The sequence below is a fragment of the Stegastes partitus genome, unplaced genomic scaffold (genome assembly GCF_000690725.1).
Source record: "Stegastes partitus isolate 25-593 unplaced genomic scaffold, Stegastes_partitus-1.0.2 Scaffold226, whole genome shotgun sequence".
Classification (NCBI taxonomy): domain Eukaryota; kingdom Metazoa; phylum Chordata; class Actinopteri; family Pomacentridae; genus Stegastes; species Stegastes partitus.
Window position 1 is genome coordinate 509,897 of NW_007577957.1, and position 22,085 is coordinate 531,981.

The window sequence follows — 22,085 nt, forward strand, 5'->3', positions numbered from 1 at the left end:
GGTGTAAGTGTGTGTGTGAAGCAGGTTTTTGTGTGTATGGGTAAAGCTAGGGAGTGTGTGTATGTGTGTGTGTGTGTTCTAAACTTGACAATACCTGTGCTTTTTCTGCCATTTCATTTTGTCACAGACGTGGTCTTGGTAGGTGGCTAATTGAAAATGCCAACACTGCTGTTACCTTCTCTTTCCCCTCGACACAATAATGTAGGTGTGCATGTCTCTCTGTGTGTATTTGTTTGTGTTTCTTGTTCGCAGCGTGTGTCAGACTGTTTGCTTGGCCTCATTTACATCATACCTGACATGCACATTTAAAAAAGGAAGGATTTTTGCTACGGTAAAATGTCATTTTAACATCTAAGTTATGCTAATTGTGTTGAAATATCTCTGGAATCAGCTTGTCTTTGCACTTTATCTCCCTGACTTTGCCATCCTCTCTGTGCTGAATCCTTGCTGCAGCTTTAGGAATGTACCTGACATTAGTGTCTATGTATGTGTTGAAATCTTGCAGCCTCATATGTGTGTGTGTGTGGTGGCTCTAACAGAAAGCTTTTTCCTAACTTTATCGACATACAGTCTGTTTGTAAGACTCTCTCTGCTGTTGTTGCCTCTTTCTCCTGCACCTGTGTGCCGTAGGTCTCAGCACAGGGGAGGTGGATTAATCACAGATTAAAGGGAGCATAGAAATGAGTCCTGTGAACCTGATCCTGCACACACACACACATCCACACACTCATAGTTTCTTGCTGAATCATGACCTTCCTCTCTGCTGCTACACCGCTGACTGGCTGAGAGAAAAACACTGCCGCTGAAACAGTACAGGAGGAGACGCACGCTATGTACGCACATAGTTTCCTGCGAGTGTAGCCCGACGGAAAAATGAATATTGGTATCTCTGCAACTGACTCAGCGTGGCTTTAATGACTGTCAAGGGGACCGAGAGGGGAACGCTGTTGACAGACACAGCTGTCAATGCAACTGTGCAAATAAACAGCCCTGGACAAGCTCCTGCAATTCAGTGTTATTCATGTAGGTATTATAACGTGACGAAAGATGTGACATGTGTGGGTTTTTCCACTGCTGCTGCAAAAAAAAGAAAAATAAAAAAGAACACTGTTTCTTTTAAAAACTAATAGAGAGACTTGTTGTTTCATTTGTTCTTAGGCTGAAATAGTTCATAGAAAAGCCCATGCTGAAGCCTGTTGTGAGAAACTGTCATCAAAGCCTGGGATGTGAGAACTGTGCTAGTGATTTTCCATGACAGGTGTGGCGCGGTGAAAGGTGTCATGTACTGTGCCTCGGTGATGTGTTGTACGTGTGCTGCTTAACCAGACTGCGGTAAGAGACTCTTAATTAAACTATAAAGAGCATTAAAACTGATGGAGAAGCCTCACTAAATAAATGGAAAAACATATAAAAAAGGAGATGCTTCAATACGGGGCGTAATGCTGCAAACTGTCCCATTTATTTGCTAAGTAGACGATGTTAATTGACTCGTAGGTGGACTACTTTGAAAGTGCATTAAAACTCTCCTGGTTGTGTAATTTGTACACTTATATATCGGGTTTTATGATGTAATGAAAAACTGTAAGTGAAGAAGTTAACTGTAACTTTCAAAGTGTATTTTGCTTAGAAACATTTAGCTTAAAACTATGCTTTTAGAAAACTGCTACGAAATCTGCAGCATAATCGAATTCACTTTCAGATTCTTCATCGAATTTATCAGAATGTGGCACCTATGCACACTTTTTCCCTAATTGCAACGATGAAACCTTTTAAATGTGCTATATTTTAATGCCATTTGAATGTCAAAATACAAATCAGAGGGTCTAAATTTAGAATGATACAAATTCCAATGCAAACTTGGGTTAAATGCCTTTAGTTATTAATGATTAAATGTGTTTTTTTAATGACAACTTTTAAACATTTATCCTTCAGTGTTGATAGGCTCCTACAGGTCAAGTGTCAGATACTGCTGTTGGTGGGACGTAGTCATGGCAACAGAGCCAGCATTTTAAAAATAATGTATTTCATAGGGAATCAGTTAAAAGAATAACGATGCTGATAATAAAAAAATGCTGAATATTGAACCCTATCTTCAAAACCAAACTGAGAGATTTCTCAGAAACAAAGCTGATTAACTTTCAAGTGTGTGTTTTGGGTATTCGGCGACCTGGGACTATTACACTGTGTGTAATTCATTAACTCAAAGCCCTGTTGTTCCTCAAAGTATCTTTAACAATATACTTGTGTCCAAATGTCAGAAATTCTAAGAGTTTTTAATGTTTTTATCTATAAAATGGAATGAGGGAGGAAGTTTTCTAAATATCAGTCTGCCCAATGCAAATAGAGGATAGTGTGATGTTATAACTTCCTGGTGGTATTGTCGTGTCCCAGTTGTCAAAACTGAGACGAAGCTACAGAGAAGTGCATCTAGCTGGCTTATTGTTATGGTGATATAATACTGCTGCACCTGGTCACAGGTTTAGCTCAGAGCTGATCCTGATGATCAGGAAGTAGTTTTGTGTCTTTTAGGAATCCGATCATTCATAAGCAGAACCAGATCCTGGACAAATGACAAAGCAAATTATTGTTCGATATCCATCCATCCATTATCTATACACCGCTTAATACTCGCTAGGAGTCCATCCCAGTCGACTCAGGGTGAAGGCAGGGGACACCCTGGACAGGCCACCAGTGTATCACAGGGCTACACTTAGAGACAGACAACCAAGCACACTCACATTCACACCTACGGACAATTTAGAACCCGGAGAGAATCCACGCTGCATGGGGAGAACATGCAAACTCCACGCAGAAAGATCCCGGGCGTCTTAACCGGGATGCGAACCGGGGATCTTCTAGCTGTAAGACGACGGTGCTAACCACAGAGCCACCCTTATTGTCTGAGTGTCCTCTGAACATCACAGCAGTCAAACATTCACAGCTAGCTGCCTCAACAGACGTTGGGGCTGTTGAGAGAATCTCACAGAGTTCTGTACCTTTTTGCCAAATATCGACACCAATTCCCACAACTACTGTGACTTAACCCGGCCCTACCAGTGTCACTGCATACTTAATGACTACTGGTGGTTGCACGAATTAAGTGAAAGGGAGTAAAGTGAATGGAAGTTACCTAACCTGCAGTATATAAGACACACACTGACACCGTCATGACATAATTCCTGCTTTTGCTTTATTAGGGGTATTTCTTCTTTACTTATGTGTTATAAATGATTCTCCTGCAGTGTATCGTGAATGCATGTACGATGGTACGGTCGTGGGCACTGCGTCCCGATCTCATGAGAGGAGATCCAGATTTTCAATTTGTCACATATCAGTGTTTGTTTACAGAGGATGCCATGGTGTGATGATGATTGTACTTGGATACGCCACGTGGGTTGTCGATGAACATAATAAAAATTTTGGGAAGCCACTCCAGTGGGATGAACGCTGGTAATGAGAGAGAGATGGACACAAAAGCTACTAGACGCGCTGAGTGAATAGTTAATTGTTCATCATAGTTACTGATCTGCTCGCTGCCATTGTATTAGGGAGGATGCTTTGTTGTTGTTGTTGTTGTTGTTGTTTCTAGAAGTATAACAGGTCACAACATCATCCTGTACAAGGACCTGATCTGCAGTGATACACCTGACTCATGCTGGTGTGTGTGTGTGCCCTGACTCGCTCTTCAGTTTCACACCAAGGGCAGATCACATTGCATCGTTTGGGCTCTCGACCACACGTCCTTCTCTCTGTCTGTCTCTCCCTCTGTCTCACTCTTTCACTCCCACTTCAATCACCCCCGTTGCTGCCATCTCGCCCACTTTGTCTGGTAGCTGCCCACCCTTCATGCTCCATCTTCTTGATCTCCAGACTTTTCACCACGGCACAGTGTTTTGTTTTATTTTTTTCAGCTGTTGTTTGACACCGCTAAGGACATGGAGGGTTTTAAATGCAAACTGTAGTGCTGCAGCTTCCACCGATGAGTGTTTTTCTTTGTGTAGAGGGTGAAGTGTAAAGCACTCAGGCTTCCAGTTTTCAAAAAACATTATGTGCAGCAAATGCTTGACTCGTGTGGTATTGTATGAATTCTGGCAACAAGGCATAAATAGTAATATAAAGAGGGATGTGGGTGGCTTTCAATAACTGTTAGTTCTGGCAAAAGGAGGCGAGAAAAGATGGCTCTTTCTCCTCTTGTTGCCATTTACTGAGCTCCCGTTTCTGGTGCCTGTTGGTGTTTTGGATCAGAGAGATGCTTTAGGCTCCGTGCCACAACAGAGAGGCAGATTCATACAATGGAGTCCTTCCAAAAGTCCTCCATCACTCATACACGCAGGCTCCCACTCCATCAAACAGTCACACTGTCACAGGCACACGCTTAATTATTCAGTCACTAATTATCTCTCGTATACCCGGTTACATAACTGAGGTTGCTTTTGTGCGCCGAGCGAAAGGAGAGACTTGTGAGGAGAAGTTGCCGGAAGAGCCCATCTTTTGAGAGAATTTCATCTGGCCTCGCCGCTGATGCAACTTTTCTGGAGCATCTGAAACTGCTTGAAAAAAAGAAAAAATTTCAATAAAGAATATCTAAATCTGGCAGGGATGCAGAGATGGTGTCAGAGAAGCAAAACACACACAGACTGAACTGCACAGCTGTTTGTCTTTTTAAATATCCCTTCATCCCCTCTGCTGCTACAGGTGATGTATGTACAAGTACATAATGTGATTTAAACACACAGAGGACCTGGCGTATATCGAGCTGGAGGTTTCTCAGCTCCATGGAGACGAGGCTGGTTAGTTTGCTCAGACATTCATCGCGTTTCCTTTCTCTCCCTCGCTCGTCTTCTCCCTCCTTTTCTCCTTTACTCCCACTTTCCCTCTGATCTCGCTGTAGTCATTTGTCAACTCCCCCTTTTGTCCTTTTTTTTCTGTCATGCTTTTGTATGACACAAAAGATTCTTCCTTTTGCTCTTTTCATTGCTTTCCTTTTTTCTGCTTTTAAATTATGACCTATTTGGCTTTCCCGTTCCTCTTCCATGACTTCTCTTTCATCCCGACTCTTTCTTTATTTCCACTGCTCCATGTGTTCCCCGTTTCCTCCTCCATTGTTTTACCGTCCGCCATGCTGTCCACCTTTACTTCCCCTCTTTTCTCCCTTAATCTCCTCCGAGCTCCCCCCTCTGTCTCAGTGTGAGGCTGAACAAGCTGTAACGGCCTCATGCTGCTGACATCTGTCCCTTTACCTGTCAGTATAGTACAAGCCACAAGTGTCTCGACACACCTGTGATGCTCTGCGTTCAGCACCACTTCTGGAGTTCATCTGTAAATGTCTTGTCTCTGATAGGTAAATCGGTAATGGTGACATTCGACAATTCTACCCTGTCTGTGCTGCCAATCAGGCAGCTGACAGATGGAGCGCTGAAGCTGTTGCTGCTCCTCATGCTACACCTCCTATGTGGACAAAACATTGCAGGCTCTTGAAAATTGTGCATTTTTATCCGTAACCAAGCTGATCATTTTAAAGCAAATCTTCACATTTCTCCATTTTTTTTAATTTTTTTTTTCCAGTTTTGCAGCTGAGAATGATGGTTAGTTTCACCATGACGGTCTAACTCTCAGTTTTAGCCCTGTTCTAAATGGGCTGTTTCAGTGTCTGTAGTTTTCAATGCAGCACCCCTCCTTCAGGAAGAAGACCTTCTCTGTGATTGTAAAATCATCGAAACATTGAATAGCCAACCACTGATGTGATAGCACGGCTTTTCCATCACTTCTAACTTTCTCTCTTAGCAATCATTTCATGTGGAAATACATCTGAATTCTCAGCAGAGCCGTTGTCTTCAAATGATGTGTATACAGTGAGCTGGTCGGACCAGATGGGGTTATAAATGAGTATTTTGGCGGTGCAGAGTGACAGTTAACATGTAGTCTTAATGGGCTGCATTTCAGTCACAATTTTATACCTTTTCCGCGAAGTTTGTGTTCCTCATAAGTCAGAAAAGCTTTGTTGGATGTTCAGCTGTACTAAAATGCAGTATGTGAGCACAGAGGGCAGGAGAAGCAAACAGATGTAAACATTGGCCAAGTGTAGGCAACATGAAAACACAGTAACAAGCCCAGTCTTTTTTTAGTGGTTTCTAATTGGTTTTAGGTGCTTAGTCATTGCTTCAGCAATTTCCCTGAGGTTTCCACCAAGGGGATCAATAAAGTTCTATTCTATTCTATTCTATTCTATTCTATTCTATTCTATTCTATTCTATTCTAGTATGTTTCAAGCAAACACCACACCTACTTGTGAAGCTCCTTTTAGCCTCCATTGCTGTATACAATGGAGTACAACACCATGAACGCCTTCAAGTTGAGACTGTTGGAAGGTGGCTTAAATTTTAAAATTCATCATGTCACTTCTTACTATAAAACTTTACCTTCAAGTGTGATTAACAACAGTTTGTTTTTGTTTTTTTTGCTTTGCACTACACTTCAAGATATGGATGTTCGTAAAAAACTGGTGTAAAGCTGATGAGTATGAGTACAACTTTTCCCTGGATGTAAAGATAAAGTCTAGACCGTTCTTCCTACTGAGCAGATTTTCTTCAGTGTACGTGCTATCACAGGCTGCTACTAAGGAAACCACGAACAGTGAGAGCTGTTCAGTGTAGCTGGGGACTTCAGCCATGCTGACCTGACAACAGTGATGCCCACATTCCAGACAAATGAGTGGCAATCTGATGGCTGAGTGTTGAGGGTCATACCATATGGCTACATATGCCTTGAGCAGCAGATCCCCAGCTTGAATCGCAGTTGGAGACCATTTATTGCACGTCATTGTACTGCTCTCTCACCCACATTCTCTGTCTTTCGCTCTATCCAATGTCCTCTTCAACAAAAAAACCCCGAAAAAATGCTTGAAAATAAGTCAAGGTTCATCCCATCATCCCTAACACATACAAGCTAGCGCACTCATGACCTAAGAATTAACAGTCTTCCCTAACCAGAGGCCTTGGCTGGACCACGATGTACAGACCCTCTTAGAAAACCACATTCAGTATGCAGATCTTTGTCAATCAACACAGAGGTTTGCTGAACCCTAAGAACAGATACCCTGAACAAGTTTTTGGCCAGTTTTGCCGGCCCAAATGACAACACCGACCCATCCAAACTCACCACCCACCCAGCTAGGGAGCAGTCACCCTCACTGCAATTCCACCAAATGAGGTCTATGACAAAGACTGGCTTTCTGATGCTGGTATTTCACACACCAAAACCACCATTCTCTGAGGTTTTTGAACACCTGGACAAGACAAAACAATGTAAAGCTCCAGGACTTTGTTTGTTGGCTTTGGCATTCAAGTTAATAAGACAACTCATAATTTGACCTTGGGTTAGGACTAACAATTTAAGGTTCAGAATGTTCATCTGTTCAGCAAACTGATTTGCATACTGTGGCTCAGGTGGTAGAGCGGGTTGTCCACTGATGGCAAGGTTGGCGTTTCGATCCCCGGTTCCCCCCACATGTCGAAGTGTCCTTGGGCAAGACACTGAACCCCAAATGGCTCCCAATGGTAGATTAGCGCCTTGCATGGCAGCTCTGTCACCATTGGTGTATGAATGTGTGTGTGAATGGGTGAACGAGAAACATTGTAAAGCGCTTTGAGTGCCGCAAAGGTAGAAAAGCGCTGTATAAGTGCAGACCATTTACCTTATATATACATTTTATATGTCGCTAATTCAAACACCTGTTTTCTTTTACAAAAATGACTATTTTTTTAAACTGTTCAGGTAGTGGTTTTAGAAAGTTTGCACAATATGGACCTGCTGAAATAAAGATCTTAGGTCCTATGTCTACCCCAGCGTTAGGAGTCCATAAATGTCAAGCAAATAAAAGATGCATCTGTGTGCATTTGTGTGTCTGTGTCAAAGTGTCAAAAAGGCTTTTGATAGAGGCCTAAATGGTTCCGTTTAATTAAGCAGATAACAGTGGACGCTAACTTACAGGAAAGCTAACAAGAGATAATTGGTTAAAGCACGGTCCCATGTGACACTGTCTAATTTCATTATTGTCACATGCACACACAAACACAGATGCACGTGCAGGCTTCTTGTGAGCTGAAACGACAGCCAAGGCAGTGTTGATCACACATTGTGCACAGAACTGCATGAGAATTAGCTCCACATCTGTGTGGTGGCAAATTCTCCTACATTTCAAGGGTCATATAAGTCATCCCACTAAAGGTTCAGTGTGTCACTTTCCGTTTGACAGATAGCACAAGATGTTCATCACATGTTCCATAATAGGAGCCCAGGCACGAAGCATACATCAACATGCAGCCTTTCAATTAACGTGCATGTACACACACACATAAACAAACAGGCTGCACTTGGTCTCCGACTTTTCATTTGTTGACATTTACAGTAGTTGCAGCTGAACTTTGTGAAGTGTCACCGTGGCATCAGTTTACCTCGGGCTAGCCCAGAGCATGGGCGTGCAGGGGTGGTGAAGCACGGTGTTGTTGCTCGAGTGCATGTGAACATCACCTTTCATCAGCCCTGGCCACAGTCCCCCATCCTTAATGTGCCTAAACCAATCTGGCATGTGAATGAATACCATGCACGCCTCTGACATCATGGAGTTTCCACTGCTGTGCTCGGCTCACCTCAGAGATAGCAGCTTTGATATTTCACACCGCTGGCTCGCTAGCAGGGGTTCCCCACCCACCACCCCTCCTGACCATAGATGGAGTCTGGAGAGTTGCTGTTTATGCGGAGGGTAGTCATCTTAAAGCTCAAAGGTCAAATCTCCGACGGTTCATATCATGCAAGAGTCAAGGAAGTGAGCCGTAAACTAATTAGATTATTATAAAAGAGCCATAAACCTCAGCTGACATTTTTGCTTCTGTAGGATGGACTCCAAATTAGGATCCTTGATTTTGGATGAGTGCAGGTATCATGGTGCATTGACATCAAAAACAAGTTTTGCAATCATTAAAGTTAGTTTACATCCACCAATGCACACTGTCCTGTAACAGTATCGCATACACTTGTGCTATAAATGAGGTGAGCACCCATGTAGACAGCCAGCTCGATGATTTACTGGAGCATGGTGATGAATGGGGTTATTCCTTGTGGAAAATCACAGAAATATCAGAAGCTGTTATTTATACTTTAAAGACTCTGATTTTCTGTTGGAAGATCTATTTGCAAGATCATCTTTTTCTCTTTTTTTTTGGACATGTGCATATTGTTTGAATGGAAAAACAAGTTTAGAACTTCAGTTTGGTTCCGAAATGTAATTTTATCAAAAGTGTCATTCAGGAATGTTTCCATGTGGCCCCTTTTCCTCGTGTTTGACGAGCCAACAAGCAGCAGAGAAATACTGGGTTATTCCAGTGATTACCTCAGAGGTTTCCTTTCCTGTGGTGTATCTCCGCAGCCGTGAGAGTCACATGTTAAGCTGTTCGAATATCAAAGGCTTTGTCAGGTCAGACAGGCAACATGATACCATTGTTGGACAGAGCATCTCTGAGTGTGCAGGAAGAAACCACCTCCATGTTTGGCCAACATTCCTCTCAGCGCTCAGCAGCTGGTTTACTTCTTGCACAATATTTTGAAAAAAAAAAAATCTTGTTTGTGCAAAATGTCCTGTGTAAATGGTCATCGAGAGGCAAACGTGACGAAAATACACACTCAAGCTAAGAAACTGTTTACAGATGCAACAAACAGATGACTGATGTTTACCACGGTTTGTTTTTGCAGATTTGGTACGAGTGGTATGGAACTTTTTAAGACCAGGACTTAAATTTTCCATCACACATGGATAGACTCACATAGCCGGCAGAACGAGGTGACTCGACACCTCTAACTTTAGTCTCCCTCTGTGGCGCTCTGAATAATCCAGTTAGGATGTGCTCTCAGGCTGTCAGGAGGTTTTGGCCTCCTTGCTTCCAGCTCATAGACTGGATGGAATATCCGGGACTTAAAAGTAAAGTCAATGCGGAACTTAGTTAAACCTGCATTCTTTCTAATAGCCAGCAGAGTGCGACTCCTCTGGTTGCAAAAGTAGTCTGACTGCATAAAGCTGTGCAAGAAAAACTTCTGCCTTTATTTGTTTCCTCAGGAAGCATTTTCCTCGGAACTTTGTGGTCTGAATAGCTAGTTTTAGTTCTTCTTGAATACAGCGTGGTGTTTATTTTGTAAATTATGTTTCCATTTAGAGTGAAACAGACAATAAAGCATAAATGTTTTAGTTTGTTGCTTATAACTTTTAATTGACAAGTTGCCACAGCAAATTCACCATGGCAGAGGTAGAGCAATGTTTATCCATTGCTATATCTTTTTAAATAGCCATGAGCTTGATATCTGTCACTGTCAGTGTTCTGGTCCTTTCACAGTGTTTTTGTATTTCTTGAAAGGTAGCTGTAACATTTTGATCACTAAAAATGTCTCTAACCAGTTGTAACACATTCTAAGGCAGGGGTCTCGAACTCCGGTCCTCGAGGGCCGCAATCCTGCAAGTTTTAGATGTTTCCTTCTTCCAACACACCTGATTCAAATGATCAGTTCATCATCAAGCTCTGCAGAAGCCTGATAATGATCCTGATCATTTGAATCAGGTGTGTTGGAAGAAGGAAACATCTAAAACTTGCAGGATTGCGGCCCTCGAGGACCGGAGTTCGAGACCCCTGTTCTAAGGAGTCGGCAGATCATTTTGTCTGGTAAGGTCATTTAGTTTTAGCCTGTTTTTTTGCTTGGTAGGTTTAGCATCTCAGTTAATATCACAGTCAACATGGTTTACAGATGCTAACCAAGCTAGCTTGGTATCTCGTATTGTACCTTATGGAAGCTAACTTTGTTAACACTGACTTTGCATCAGGTGGATGGGAGCCAAGTACAGTCTGGTTTCCAGTGTAGGTGGGTGTGCATAGTGTTCCTTTGGTTCTCAGTCACCTCCACCTTCTTGTCCAGTTATGGTCACTTCTGGCTCCATAAAACCAAAATGCTAAACTTGAAACTGATGTCACAGTGATTGCACTCACTTCCTTTCAAGCTGGAGAAAAAACAGGCTTCAGGCTCCAGACTGGCCTGGTATCCTGAGTAAGCCTCTGTCGCATAAACACGCATGGTGCAGACACTCTGGGACCATACATGCATTCGTAGTGCATTACCTAACGCCTTTGACTTTTACCGTTACAGCTAAAGGCCCTTACCTAACCTAACCTAACCTCACCTGAACCCTAAAACCAAGGCTGAATCCTAAAATAGCCCTTTGAAGTTGAAAGACCTTCCCAAAATACCACGTATCACCGTGCAGAAGTGCCCTCACGACGGTGGTTTTGAACACACAGTCTGACATGTAAGCAGTCCACCCTTTCATATGTCTTTTTTGGCTGTGTGGATGTGTTTGTGTGAAGGTCAGAGGTTGCGGGGGGCACCAGCTGATGTCACAGACCCAAAACGAGAGTAGTGTCCTTGATGACAGCCTGGCAACTATAATTGTCGTGACAACCCCTAGGAATGAGCTGTCATGTGACACCCCTTCCTCAGAGCCAAGCGCATGGAAAAAGAAAGCGCACACTCTCTCACACACACACACTCACACACACATGGCTGTGTCTACTGGGAGAACCCTTTGGAAACAATGTCTGGCGTGCTTGGGGAATTGAGAGGGCAGAGCAGGAGTGATTTAACCCACTCTGGACAGCACCAAACAGGGGCACAAAACGAGACCCTCGTTTTTACCATCAGCTTAATTGCAGTTTTGAAATTGGCCACAATATTTTCCAGAGGTTGAAGCCACAATTTTTTGCAATGCCTTGAGCATACCTTGTTTGTTAAGTTCCCTGCAGTGTGTTTTGCAAAGCTTGTTTTTGGCACAGGTAAAGTGAGATTAAAGTTATCTAAAATAACCTGGTGAGCCTGTGTAATTCAACTCGGGTACATTCTCTCATATTCCACCCATCCATAAAGTCGGTTTCAACTATTTGAGTGTGACAAACAGCGCTGACATATTTTCCTCCCTTGTTTTGAAGCCAACTTCTCAGGGAGAGCCGTCAGGGGACGGCACGGCTCCAGCCCTCTGATGTCTCCAGCGCACACACACATGCACACACACATTTGTATGCAAAAAGCGCACTTATCTCTTGAGTGCGTTATCATCGATGGGAGGATTTCCTTTCTATGCTGTGATTTAATGTATCTCCGACTCCAATTTTTAAGCCTTATGTCACTTTAAATCTGTCTTTATTGGTTTGTATCTCACATCTTCCGCCTTCCAGTTGTCTAGGTGTGAGAATTAATACCACCTAAGATTGAACCACAGAAGGTTTCCACATGTGCTGCACACACACACACACACACACGTCTAAATGGGTTACAAATGTGTTGCTTAGCGTAAGGCTGCTAACCGAATCAGTTTTAGACACTCACACACGTGCATGGGGGTTTTGCAAGGTGGTAATTAGTAGAAGCAGTAAGGTGATAACAAGCGCCAGTCACACGTTCGCAACCAAGGCGTCAGTGTCAACGTGTTGCTGGAAGTCACAGCCCCACCTAGCACACCCTCTTTCCCCTCTCGTGTGGGGAAATATTCTTGAAGAGAGATGTAGATATAGCCACTTTCACCAGTGCAAGAAAATAAAGCCGTCTTGTAGGCCAACACACATGATCTTCACCTTTTATTGACACAGAAATTGTGCATCAAGGCTGCTTATATGTCCCCCCACAAAGTCCTCCTCCTACACTTTTCTTTCCCTCTTTTCCTATCTCCTCCGCCCACTCCTCCTCCACCTCCATCCACACGATCTGAGTCATTTGATCCTAAAGGTGAGCTGCTGCTGCTTTCAGTAGATTATTTTCATCTTGTCTTGCTACACGATAGGCTCTCGTCACTTTTCTTTTGTCCTTCTTTTATTACCCTCCCTGCCTTTCATCCATCTGTCACCCAGCGGCAAGCTACAAGTTGAAACCTGGTTGCCGGTGATGATCTTTGCGGAGTCTGACATCATTTCAGGATAAGCTGCCCCCCCACCCCCCCGAGTGCACTTTATATGAGCCCCATATGATCCTCTGGAGTGGGAGGTTTTCCATCTCTGCTTTGCCGCTTATGACTGAACAGCAGTTTGATCAAACAGAGGCTGCATGAGGCTTTTTCATCAGTCACAGGAGGTGGTCTAATAGAAGCCTTTTGTTGCCACGATGGCAGCTACCTGTTTAATCACATTATGTTTTATTGATCACGCCATTGTTTATTCATACTGAAAAACGTACTGGACATGTGAATAGTCAAAGATTGGGTTTCTCCCTTCTCTCTTCTTCCTGCATATTTCACCTTCTTTTCCCTCCTCATTTGACGACCTTCTCTCCTCTCCTAGCGTATCTGTTGTCTTCCCCTTTTCACCTGGCATCGGCTCACTTTTTACTTCTGTTCTTTCAGGTTGTGGAAACAGCAGCATGAGTGGCGACATGTACAATGCCGGCTACCGTGCCATCACCAACGTAGATTACTCCTCAGTGTGCATCAGTACAATGAGCGAGAGGTACAGCAACTGCCCGGGAATGACCTGGCACCAGATGGACGTTCGCCAGCTCTCCTTCCCCGATGCATCCTTTGATGTCGTCCTGGAGAAAGCCACGCTGGATGCCATCATGGTGGAGGAGAAGACTCCCTGGGAGGTGTCCCCTCAAACCGCCTGTTTTATTCACCAAGCACTCACAGAGGTATTGTTCAAAATGCGCGTATCCCTCCTGGAGTTTAATATTTCTGTGCTGAAATCCAGGTATTTACTAGGAATTCCCACTAACATTGATTTAATTTTCTGCGTCTGGGAACCCAAATCCTCCATTATTACTGTAAATATTCTTGTGTATTTGTGTGTCTGACTGATAAAGATTCCTACTACTCCTACTGTTTTCATTAAAATCTTAACTGCCACATCTAAATACTAAAATCCAACCTTCAGATATCATTATTATGGTTGGCAACTTTCATCTGCAGCAGTTTTTAAGTAAGTCTATCATCACAAGTTTTTCAAATATCAGCCAGTCCCTATAATTATTGCTCATTTTTAATAAACCATTTTGAATAAAGACAGAGAAGAGAAAGTTTTTTTTAAATTATTATTTAACTAACTTTGAATAAACTTGCTTTAGTCTATCGCCTACTTTATAATTTAACTGTTACATTTAATAAAATGAAAGAAAAGAACAAAGCAGAAATCTGTAAATGAAAACTACAGAATGTAGGATATTCAACAACCTCAGAGTACAGAGCAGCATTCAGATGAGCACAGCAAACATCTTAATGGTGATGAACTCATGTCTAATGGCTGTTAAAAATACCTTCTTATATGGTGGGGTTCCTGGTTTCTGGGCAAAAAAAAATCTGTTTTCCTGGAATGTAATCATGAGAAAACATTCAACCCTAATCCTCAGCGGTTCCAGCCTACATTCATCTGCTTATATTCTTTATTAAATGCAGCTGCACCACAGTCACTAGGAGGTGGTTGGGGCGGATGGTGGGCTTACAAAGCCGAGAGCCCGTTTGCATTCAGATTCCTGTCTATGGTTTGGTTTTTGTGACAAAAACGCTTTGGTTGAAGTTGGGAAAAGATTCGGTTTAATATAAATGTATGTGAAGATTTTCAATTTACCTTGTTTTCAGCACTTAGATTTAAATGTAATCAGTTTAGGTTATATGTAAATGATCGATTTGTCTCAATTCTGCAAGTTTTTTCTGTGTTAATCAAGACCACAATTGTAACTTTAACCAAAGCCTGCCAGTGCCTGAATATAACCATAGAAGCTATAATAGCTATGTTATGTGTATGTAATCTGGTCACATTTACATAACATCACATAGAAACACAATTTCTATGAGGCAGGATGGGATTAATGTACTGAAACTTCAGTATTTTCTGAAGCTCTTGCAGTGTGTTCATATCTGTTACTAGGTCCTTTAGGCATACAGTAGTTGTTGTGAACAGTATTTGGAACAATCTTTGGGTACAAACAAAAACTTAAGCTCCTGCTGCCGTTGGGGAGTTCATTGTAATGAGACGATCATTGTTTGCAGTCATTTTAATGTTGTGGCTGATTGGTGTATACTGTAGATTGGTTCAGTTTTTACAGCTCTGTGCTTCAGCTGTCAGTATTATACAAGCCACGAGTGTCTCCACACATCTATGGTAATTTGAATGTTCCGCTACAACCGCAGTTTATCTGTAAATGGCTTTCCGACAGTGAAATCAGCAATAGTGGCACTTTACATTTCCACTCCATCTCCACAGCCCGTCAGTTGACTGACAAGACATGGAGTGCTCTTCAGCTGTTGGCTGCAGCTCTAACCACCACTGAGTCAATGTGACAATGACAATGTTTTGGCCATTAGCCACGCTTGACCTTGACACAGTAAAACAAGAGAACATCACTATTAACTGAAGTGGGTAACTTGTGATTTCTGAATGGGGGGAAAATTACTCATGATGTACTCACTGCTGCATTTGCAGCACCGCTAAATGAGTTGTAATTCAAAGTTTAGTTTGCAATTACAGGTGCATAGTTTAGGCTCAGTACACAGACTGAATATATAATTACAGTAAAAGTAACAGTGGAAAAGGTCAGAGTGTGTGAATCATTTTAATGGAAGTAGCCACAGAGGACGAAGCACAAATGATGTTAATGCAGATTTAAAATGCTGCCATTTTCTGCCAAGTATTTTTAAATTATGCACAAATGGAGATATTGTGGTGCTTTTCAGTTGAATATTACACGAAGAGTCAGTGTGGTCAGTTGGCTCCCTCTAAAATGTTTATACTTATGATTTGTCATTAGGCGAAATAGCAAAATAGCGCTGAAACAATTAGTCATTTGATGGACTGGACAACTGAATAAGCAAATAATTCCATTTCTGATAATTACTTACTACATTTATAGTATGAATCATTGAGATTTTACAGTTAGCAAAATAGGATTATTTGATTCTTTCCATCATTTTAAATTCAGCATAACAACCAATTTAAAGACTTTAAAGCACCTCCAGACAGCTTTTAGTTGAACACAACTATCTGATTCATGACTGACGAACGTAAACTAATCGGAAAATGGTCAAAATCGAGTTTACTTGTCGATATTTGCGTGTATCTCGGATCAAAAAAAAAAGAGGCGGGACAACAAATGTTAGTTAAAGTTGAATTCATTCTCACATAAAGTATGTTAGAACCTTCCAATTCAGTGCTTTTGTGGTTGGTTGCAGCCAGAATGATGGGATCGTTAGAAGTTGTTTAAGCTTGGTTCATTTATATATTTTTACCTGACAGGCCTAACTGTTACAGCACTGTGGGTAAAACAGATATTCCATGGAAATAAAGGGATTTGCATGATGCATTACATTCAGCCATCCCTGAAAGAAGAAGAGACCCGAGTCATGTTATCAGCACGAGCTATTTCAAGGACTTCTAGATCTTCCCAAATCAAGTCAGGTTTAAGTGCTACAGATTCAACCAGAGGTGAGCCCGACTCGTGAAGTAAACAAGGCCGCATACACAGCTGATTGTGGGCCAAGTTTTTAAGGACAGACTCTGACAATAGCAACACACACACGTGCACAAAAAGTTGACAGCATTCTGGGTGTTTTCCTCTCACAGAAGGAAGCATTAGAGACGGATCAGTCAGTGTGGCTGGTGGGCAGATGGGAGGATTTGACTCCCCTTTCGAAAAGAGCGAAGCTGAACTCACCAAGCAGCCCCATTTGAAAGCCATTAAAATAAGAAAGTGGAGTTTGTTCTCACTCGTCATCACCTGCTTTCCCTTCGCGCCATCTCGTCTTCTCACTTCTGCTTCTCGCTCCCCTTCCCCCTAATTTCCACCTTCGGTTCTCTCACTTGCTCTACGCTCAGGGCTTTGCTGTGAAGGCGACGTGTGGCTGCGTTCGCGTCGTCTTTCTGCTGCACTTTGAGCGATGCGCACCTTTAAGCGTGCAAATCGCGGAGAAGTCGATAGTCCTCTGTGTTAGTGTACATTTGCTCTCTCACTGTGGCTTGTATGGGTACAGCAGTCACGATTCCTCGCTCCTGTGTGAGGGTGTGTTTTTGCATGAATGTGGGAGGCGGGTTAAGATCCTTCCTTTCATTTCTTGCAGAAAACATTCTCAGCAAAGTGGAAAACGGGGACAGACGGAGAGAGACAAGAGAGAGAAGGAAAGAAAGGCGAGAAGGAAAGAAGTGGCTCAGGAGAAGCAAGAAAATGGCCTGAGCGAAGGAGAGAGTGATGAGGAGGGAGGAGATCCCTGTCGAATCTTTTGTTAAAATCACACACAGGGAAGGAGAAACCGATGGGATGAAAAAGAATATGAGAGTGAAGAACTGCATGACAGGAAAGGAGAAAGAGAGTGAGAGAGGAGGAAAAGAGAGGGAGTCGGAGACAGAAACCAAGACTGACAGAAAGCTAATGAGCAGTGTGCCACTGATACAGATGGGAAGAAGGTAGCAAAGGAAAAGGAGAAACTAGGAGGAGGGGAAAAAGAAGAGTGCAGCACACTTTAATTTAAAACCTGCTTCCAAGGTGTTTCCCAACAATTAATCAGGTTGAGGTCAAAAATAGAGAAGTGTACTGTGGACAACTGACAAATGATGCCACTTTATACCAACAGATTCATATTAATATGACAACAAATCATACAGATACAAGTTTAAGTGGACAAATGTTTAAGCAAAATATGTGGTTGATTTTAGTAAAGAAAAGAACTAAATTAAACCTCTGTAGAAAACAGTTAATGCGATGTTACTTTGGCCTTGAAATGAAATACCTGTGGCATGTGCAAAAGTTTAGGAACCCTTCTTCTTGTGGAAGGCTATAAAAAAATGTCAAATTGCTGTCAGCTTGCAATTTTCACTCTCCCAAATGTCATTTGCCAAAATGACATTTCAACTGACCGTGGAAGTCCAGATAAGATCTTGAAGACCAAAGAAACTTTCAGATATAACTGCATGTCTCCTGGTTAGAAAAGTAAAAGCCCCCACATGACTGCAAAGGACCTGCTGGAGGGTTTTAGCCCAAGCAGGAATAGTGGACTTCAGAGTCATGGGTGGCTCAGGAAACGTTACTCAAAGAGAAGATAGAAAAAGGTATTTTCTTCAAAATATTAAATATGATGATTTTCTTTTACTTCAGTCACATTTTAACCCTTAAAAGCTTTGTATATTGATACGAACCTACATGAATCCATTTCAAGTGGTTTAATGTGATCAGGGCTACAGAGTGTAACCATTTTGGTGTAAAGTGTGGCTAGAACATTTTGATTTGTCACGCTGGTGTGCCTGAAAGATTTGTCTGTGTGTGTCTCTGGTAGAAAACAACAGCACCCAGTTTCAAAGCTTACAATACATACATAGGACGTCTTATTTCACTTTACATAGTGGAGACTAGAGGCTTCTCTGTGCACAGCTGCCCAGCTGGTGTCTACGGACGCATGTGAGGCATTTAAGGAACACTGGTAAACTGATAAACATTGGTGAACTGCAAAAAGGCATTCATGAGACATCCGTAGATTGTAGAAAACATTGTGAATTGCGCTCTCCCTCCCTCTAGACTGTGAGTCTCTGCACGCACATCGGTCATGCTGAGTCACTCACAACCATAAGTAAATACTGAACCTGTGAGAAACACTAAGAGATGACAAAACAGCCAACATTATTTTGCTTTTCTTTTTTTTTTTTCAAAGAGTGCAGCCAAAGCATGGCTGGGAACAGTGTTTTTGCTGTTGGCGCACACCGATGTTCCGAATTGAAATGTTAGAGGCACACTGTCTCCAGGAGAGTCATCAAGTGTGTGGCCGTGAGAGCAATAACAACATTAACGACTGCCCATAGCATAAGCACAGAAGATCATCCTAATGTAAGAGGAAAAGCTAAATGGAGATTTTAATATATAAATATTATGATATCAAATTGAAATTGCTGAATCACAATGCCTAAAGAAGACTGTATAACTGTCCAAATCCTGTATGCTAAGAAAACTGTAAGTGTGCACACAACAGTCAAATGAAGTTACACAGGAAATGCGGCAAAAATCATTCAATCAATCAGACGTTCTTCCACAGTCGCTGCTGGTCTCTATTGTGGACACACATACTGTATGTAGAATCATGGGACAAAAGGTGTAACAACCATTACAGTTTTTATTTTTGTTGCACACACACACTCATGCACACAAACAAAATCTCGCAGTAGAAGCTGTGGTGCAGTGAGGTGTGAAATTTATTTCACAGCCTGACACGCTCTGTGAATCACTCTAGCTGTTGCTATGGAGACTCTTTCATTGGATATCATCTCAGACTAACACTTTTAATTGCTAACCTTTAGTCCTGTTTAAAAAAAAAAAAGAAAAAAGAAAGAGGTAAAGACTAGTCCTTGGGCTCAATCAAAGAGGTAAGTTTGCTTTAGGACAACTCATTTTTAGTTGTCTTAAAGAAGTAAGTAAATAGAAATCTGAGGTTTTTTAGTGATACGTCGCCGATTGAGATTTTTTTCTCGTTTCTCCTTCGCTTTGTGACGGTAGCCTTGGAGTCAATATGGATGCAGTTTCTTTGCTTAAGAATTGTAGATTATGCAAGATCCAGAAGTTTACTTAAGTGCAACTGAAAATTTGGCCTAGTTTCTAAGTTTGGTAATTTAGCACAGTTTCAGTGTATTAGTTAGTTGTCGTAGATAATCTGAATTAAAGCAGTAAAGTCATTACTGTGTGCAGCAGATGTACACAAAGCTTTGCCTGATAAGCCAAGGTTTTATCCTTGCTAGCAGCATGGCTCTAAGGATGGCAGTGACAGTCTGTTGTCAGCCTGCCACCGAGGTCCAGACTGAAATATCTTAACAGCTGTTGCATTGATGTCTTGAAATTTTCTTGACATTATTCATGGTTAAGAAATGTGTGCGTCTCAAACCATTAGAGCGTCATGAAAATTATCTTTTCGTTTCTTACTCATTACACGTAAAGTGAAATATTTTTTGATGATTATGGCTTATAGCTCGTTATTATCAGAAATCTATATCTCACATTATAAGAATTTTTTCCTAAGAGCAACCAAAAGAAGGGTTTACAATACAAAAAGCTTCTGACGAACATATCAATTTATACATTCAGTGCTTGGGTGGGGCATCTTAACCACGAGTTACTGCATCAGTGCAACGTGGCATGGAGGTGATCAGCCTCAGGTTGTTTTGATAGCGGCCTTCAGCTCGTTTGTGTTTTTCGGTCGGGTGTTGATCGTCTTCTTCTCGACGATACCCAATATGGGGTTCTATATGGTTCAGGTCAGGTGGGTTGGTTGGCCAATCAAGCACATTAATATCATGGTCAACAAACCATTTGGTAGTAGTTTCCCCACTGTGGGCTGGAAAAGGAAATCTGCATCTCCGTAAAGCTAAAGATAAAAGCATGAAGTGCTCTAAAACCTTCTGGTAGACGGAACTTGATTTCCAACTAAAATTCAAAATTTACTTTAATCTGAAAAGAGGACTTGTCTTAGAGTGTCTTGATATTAGGAATGCGACAGTTGTAGTTTCTTCCCCAAAGACGTGTGTGTTTGACGGCTTTTCCCTTACACGTTAACACTCCCACCTCCGTGCTTCACTGTCAGGACTATGCATTCGCTGTCCGGTCCAGGTTCACACCAAACACACTGGACCTCATCTGAACCAAGCCAATTCATCTCGGTCTCATCTGACCAAACCATGTGCTCCTGATCTTCATCGGGCTTCTTTTAATGCATTTCTGCAAAATGATCTTGCAGTTTAGTGCCAAAGAACACCAAAGTGGTTGACCTCATTCAAAGTCGTTCACACTGGCTGAGATGTCACAACAGCTCTGATTTCCATTAACAACCCTTGTGCCGAGTCTGAAGCACTTGACCGTCTGTTTTTCAGAGCTAGATTATGCAAATAGCAGACTGACTGTGGTGCCATTTTAGGAGGACAGCCTCTGCAGCTCTGATTAGTGGTACGATGGCTTAATTCTATACCTTCTGATTACTGCAACTACGTTTAAACTGGAGTTGTAGTTGTTTGCCATTCATCTTGAACCCTTTTCCAATTCTTGTGGCAATTCTTTTCCATGTTCTCTGTTCACTTTCTGTTTTAAGTAAGTCCTTTTTTGAAAACAGTTAAATTGTTTTAGGAGCAACATTTACGTTCACCATAAACCATTAAGCTGCTTCGATGCATGTTGTGTCATTTTGCTCACTCTTCTCTGCCTGTGAGGCTATCCCACATGTCAACAGTCACGAGAGAAGCATATCGTACGTTGGCAGATTTTGCTGACCAACGACGAGCTGCCGGAACACTCTGTTTCAGAAACTGAAGAGCCACTCACGATGTGACAGGGTTACTCCTGCTATATAATTACTCTTAACTCCCTCTTCAGATTCAGCACATCTGGCTGCCCTCATCTCTGTGTCCTCAAATGGTTTCACAATCTTTTTTTTTTTTTTAAATCAAAGCGCTATTGCCAAAGCTTGTGTATTGTCCTATTAAAACAGCGGGACGGTGTAGGTGTATGACAAGAGATGACAACTTTACTTGGCCCATCTCACAGCGTGACGTGGAACACACTTGTAAGATTGTTGTTGTCTCACTGCTGTTGGTACCAGTATTTAATTTACATGGTTTCATATATAAAAAAAAATATTTTGCATTTCTTCACCTGATTCCTACTCCCTCTCTGTAAGTTTCCCTCTGAAACTGTGACTGAGAGCAGCAGGAGACGTACTCCTCCACTTGTTTTTCTTTCTAGTGATGCACAATAGTAAATTCCTACATTAAACCCATTGCATGCAGAGAAACTGCTGCTTAGAAACATGAACACACAGGAAACAACAAAAAAGACCCCGTCAGTACAAGAGAATTTACAACTGAGACATGTAGAATTTTTTTGATCTACTACTTTGTACATGACACGTGTTTTCTTTTCTAAAACTTTTTTTTTTAGCCAATTTTTTTCCCAGTTTTTTGGGATAGAATACTGCAGACGCCTCTCGTATCAAGAACTCCCCGCCTCCACTGGGTTGGTCTATCGAAAAACATACGAGCATGCAGTCATCGCGGTGG

General features: G+C 42.0%; 1 protein-coding gene across 1 annotated transcript in view; it reads left to right on the forward strand.

Annotated features, from left to right (window-relative positions):
• Positions 1-22,085, forward strand: part of ece2a (endothelin converting enzyme 2a) — a 108,312-nt gene that overhangs the window by 40,652 nt on the left and 45,575 nt on the right. The window contains exon 3 of the mRNA XM_008281211.1: positions 13,424-13,707. Within this exon, the coding sequence (XP_008279433.1) occupies positions 13,424-13,707 (284 nt within the window). The remainder of the gene's footprint in view (positions 1-13,423; positions 13,708-22,085) is intronic.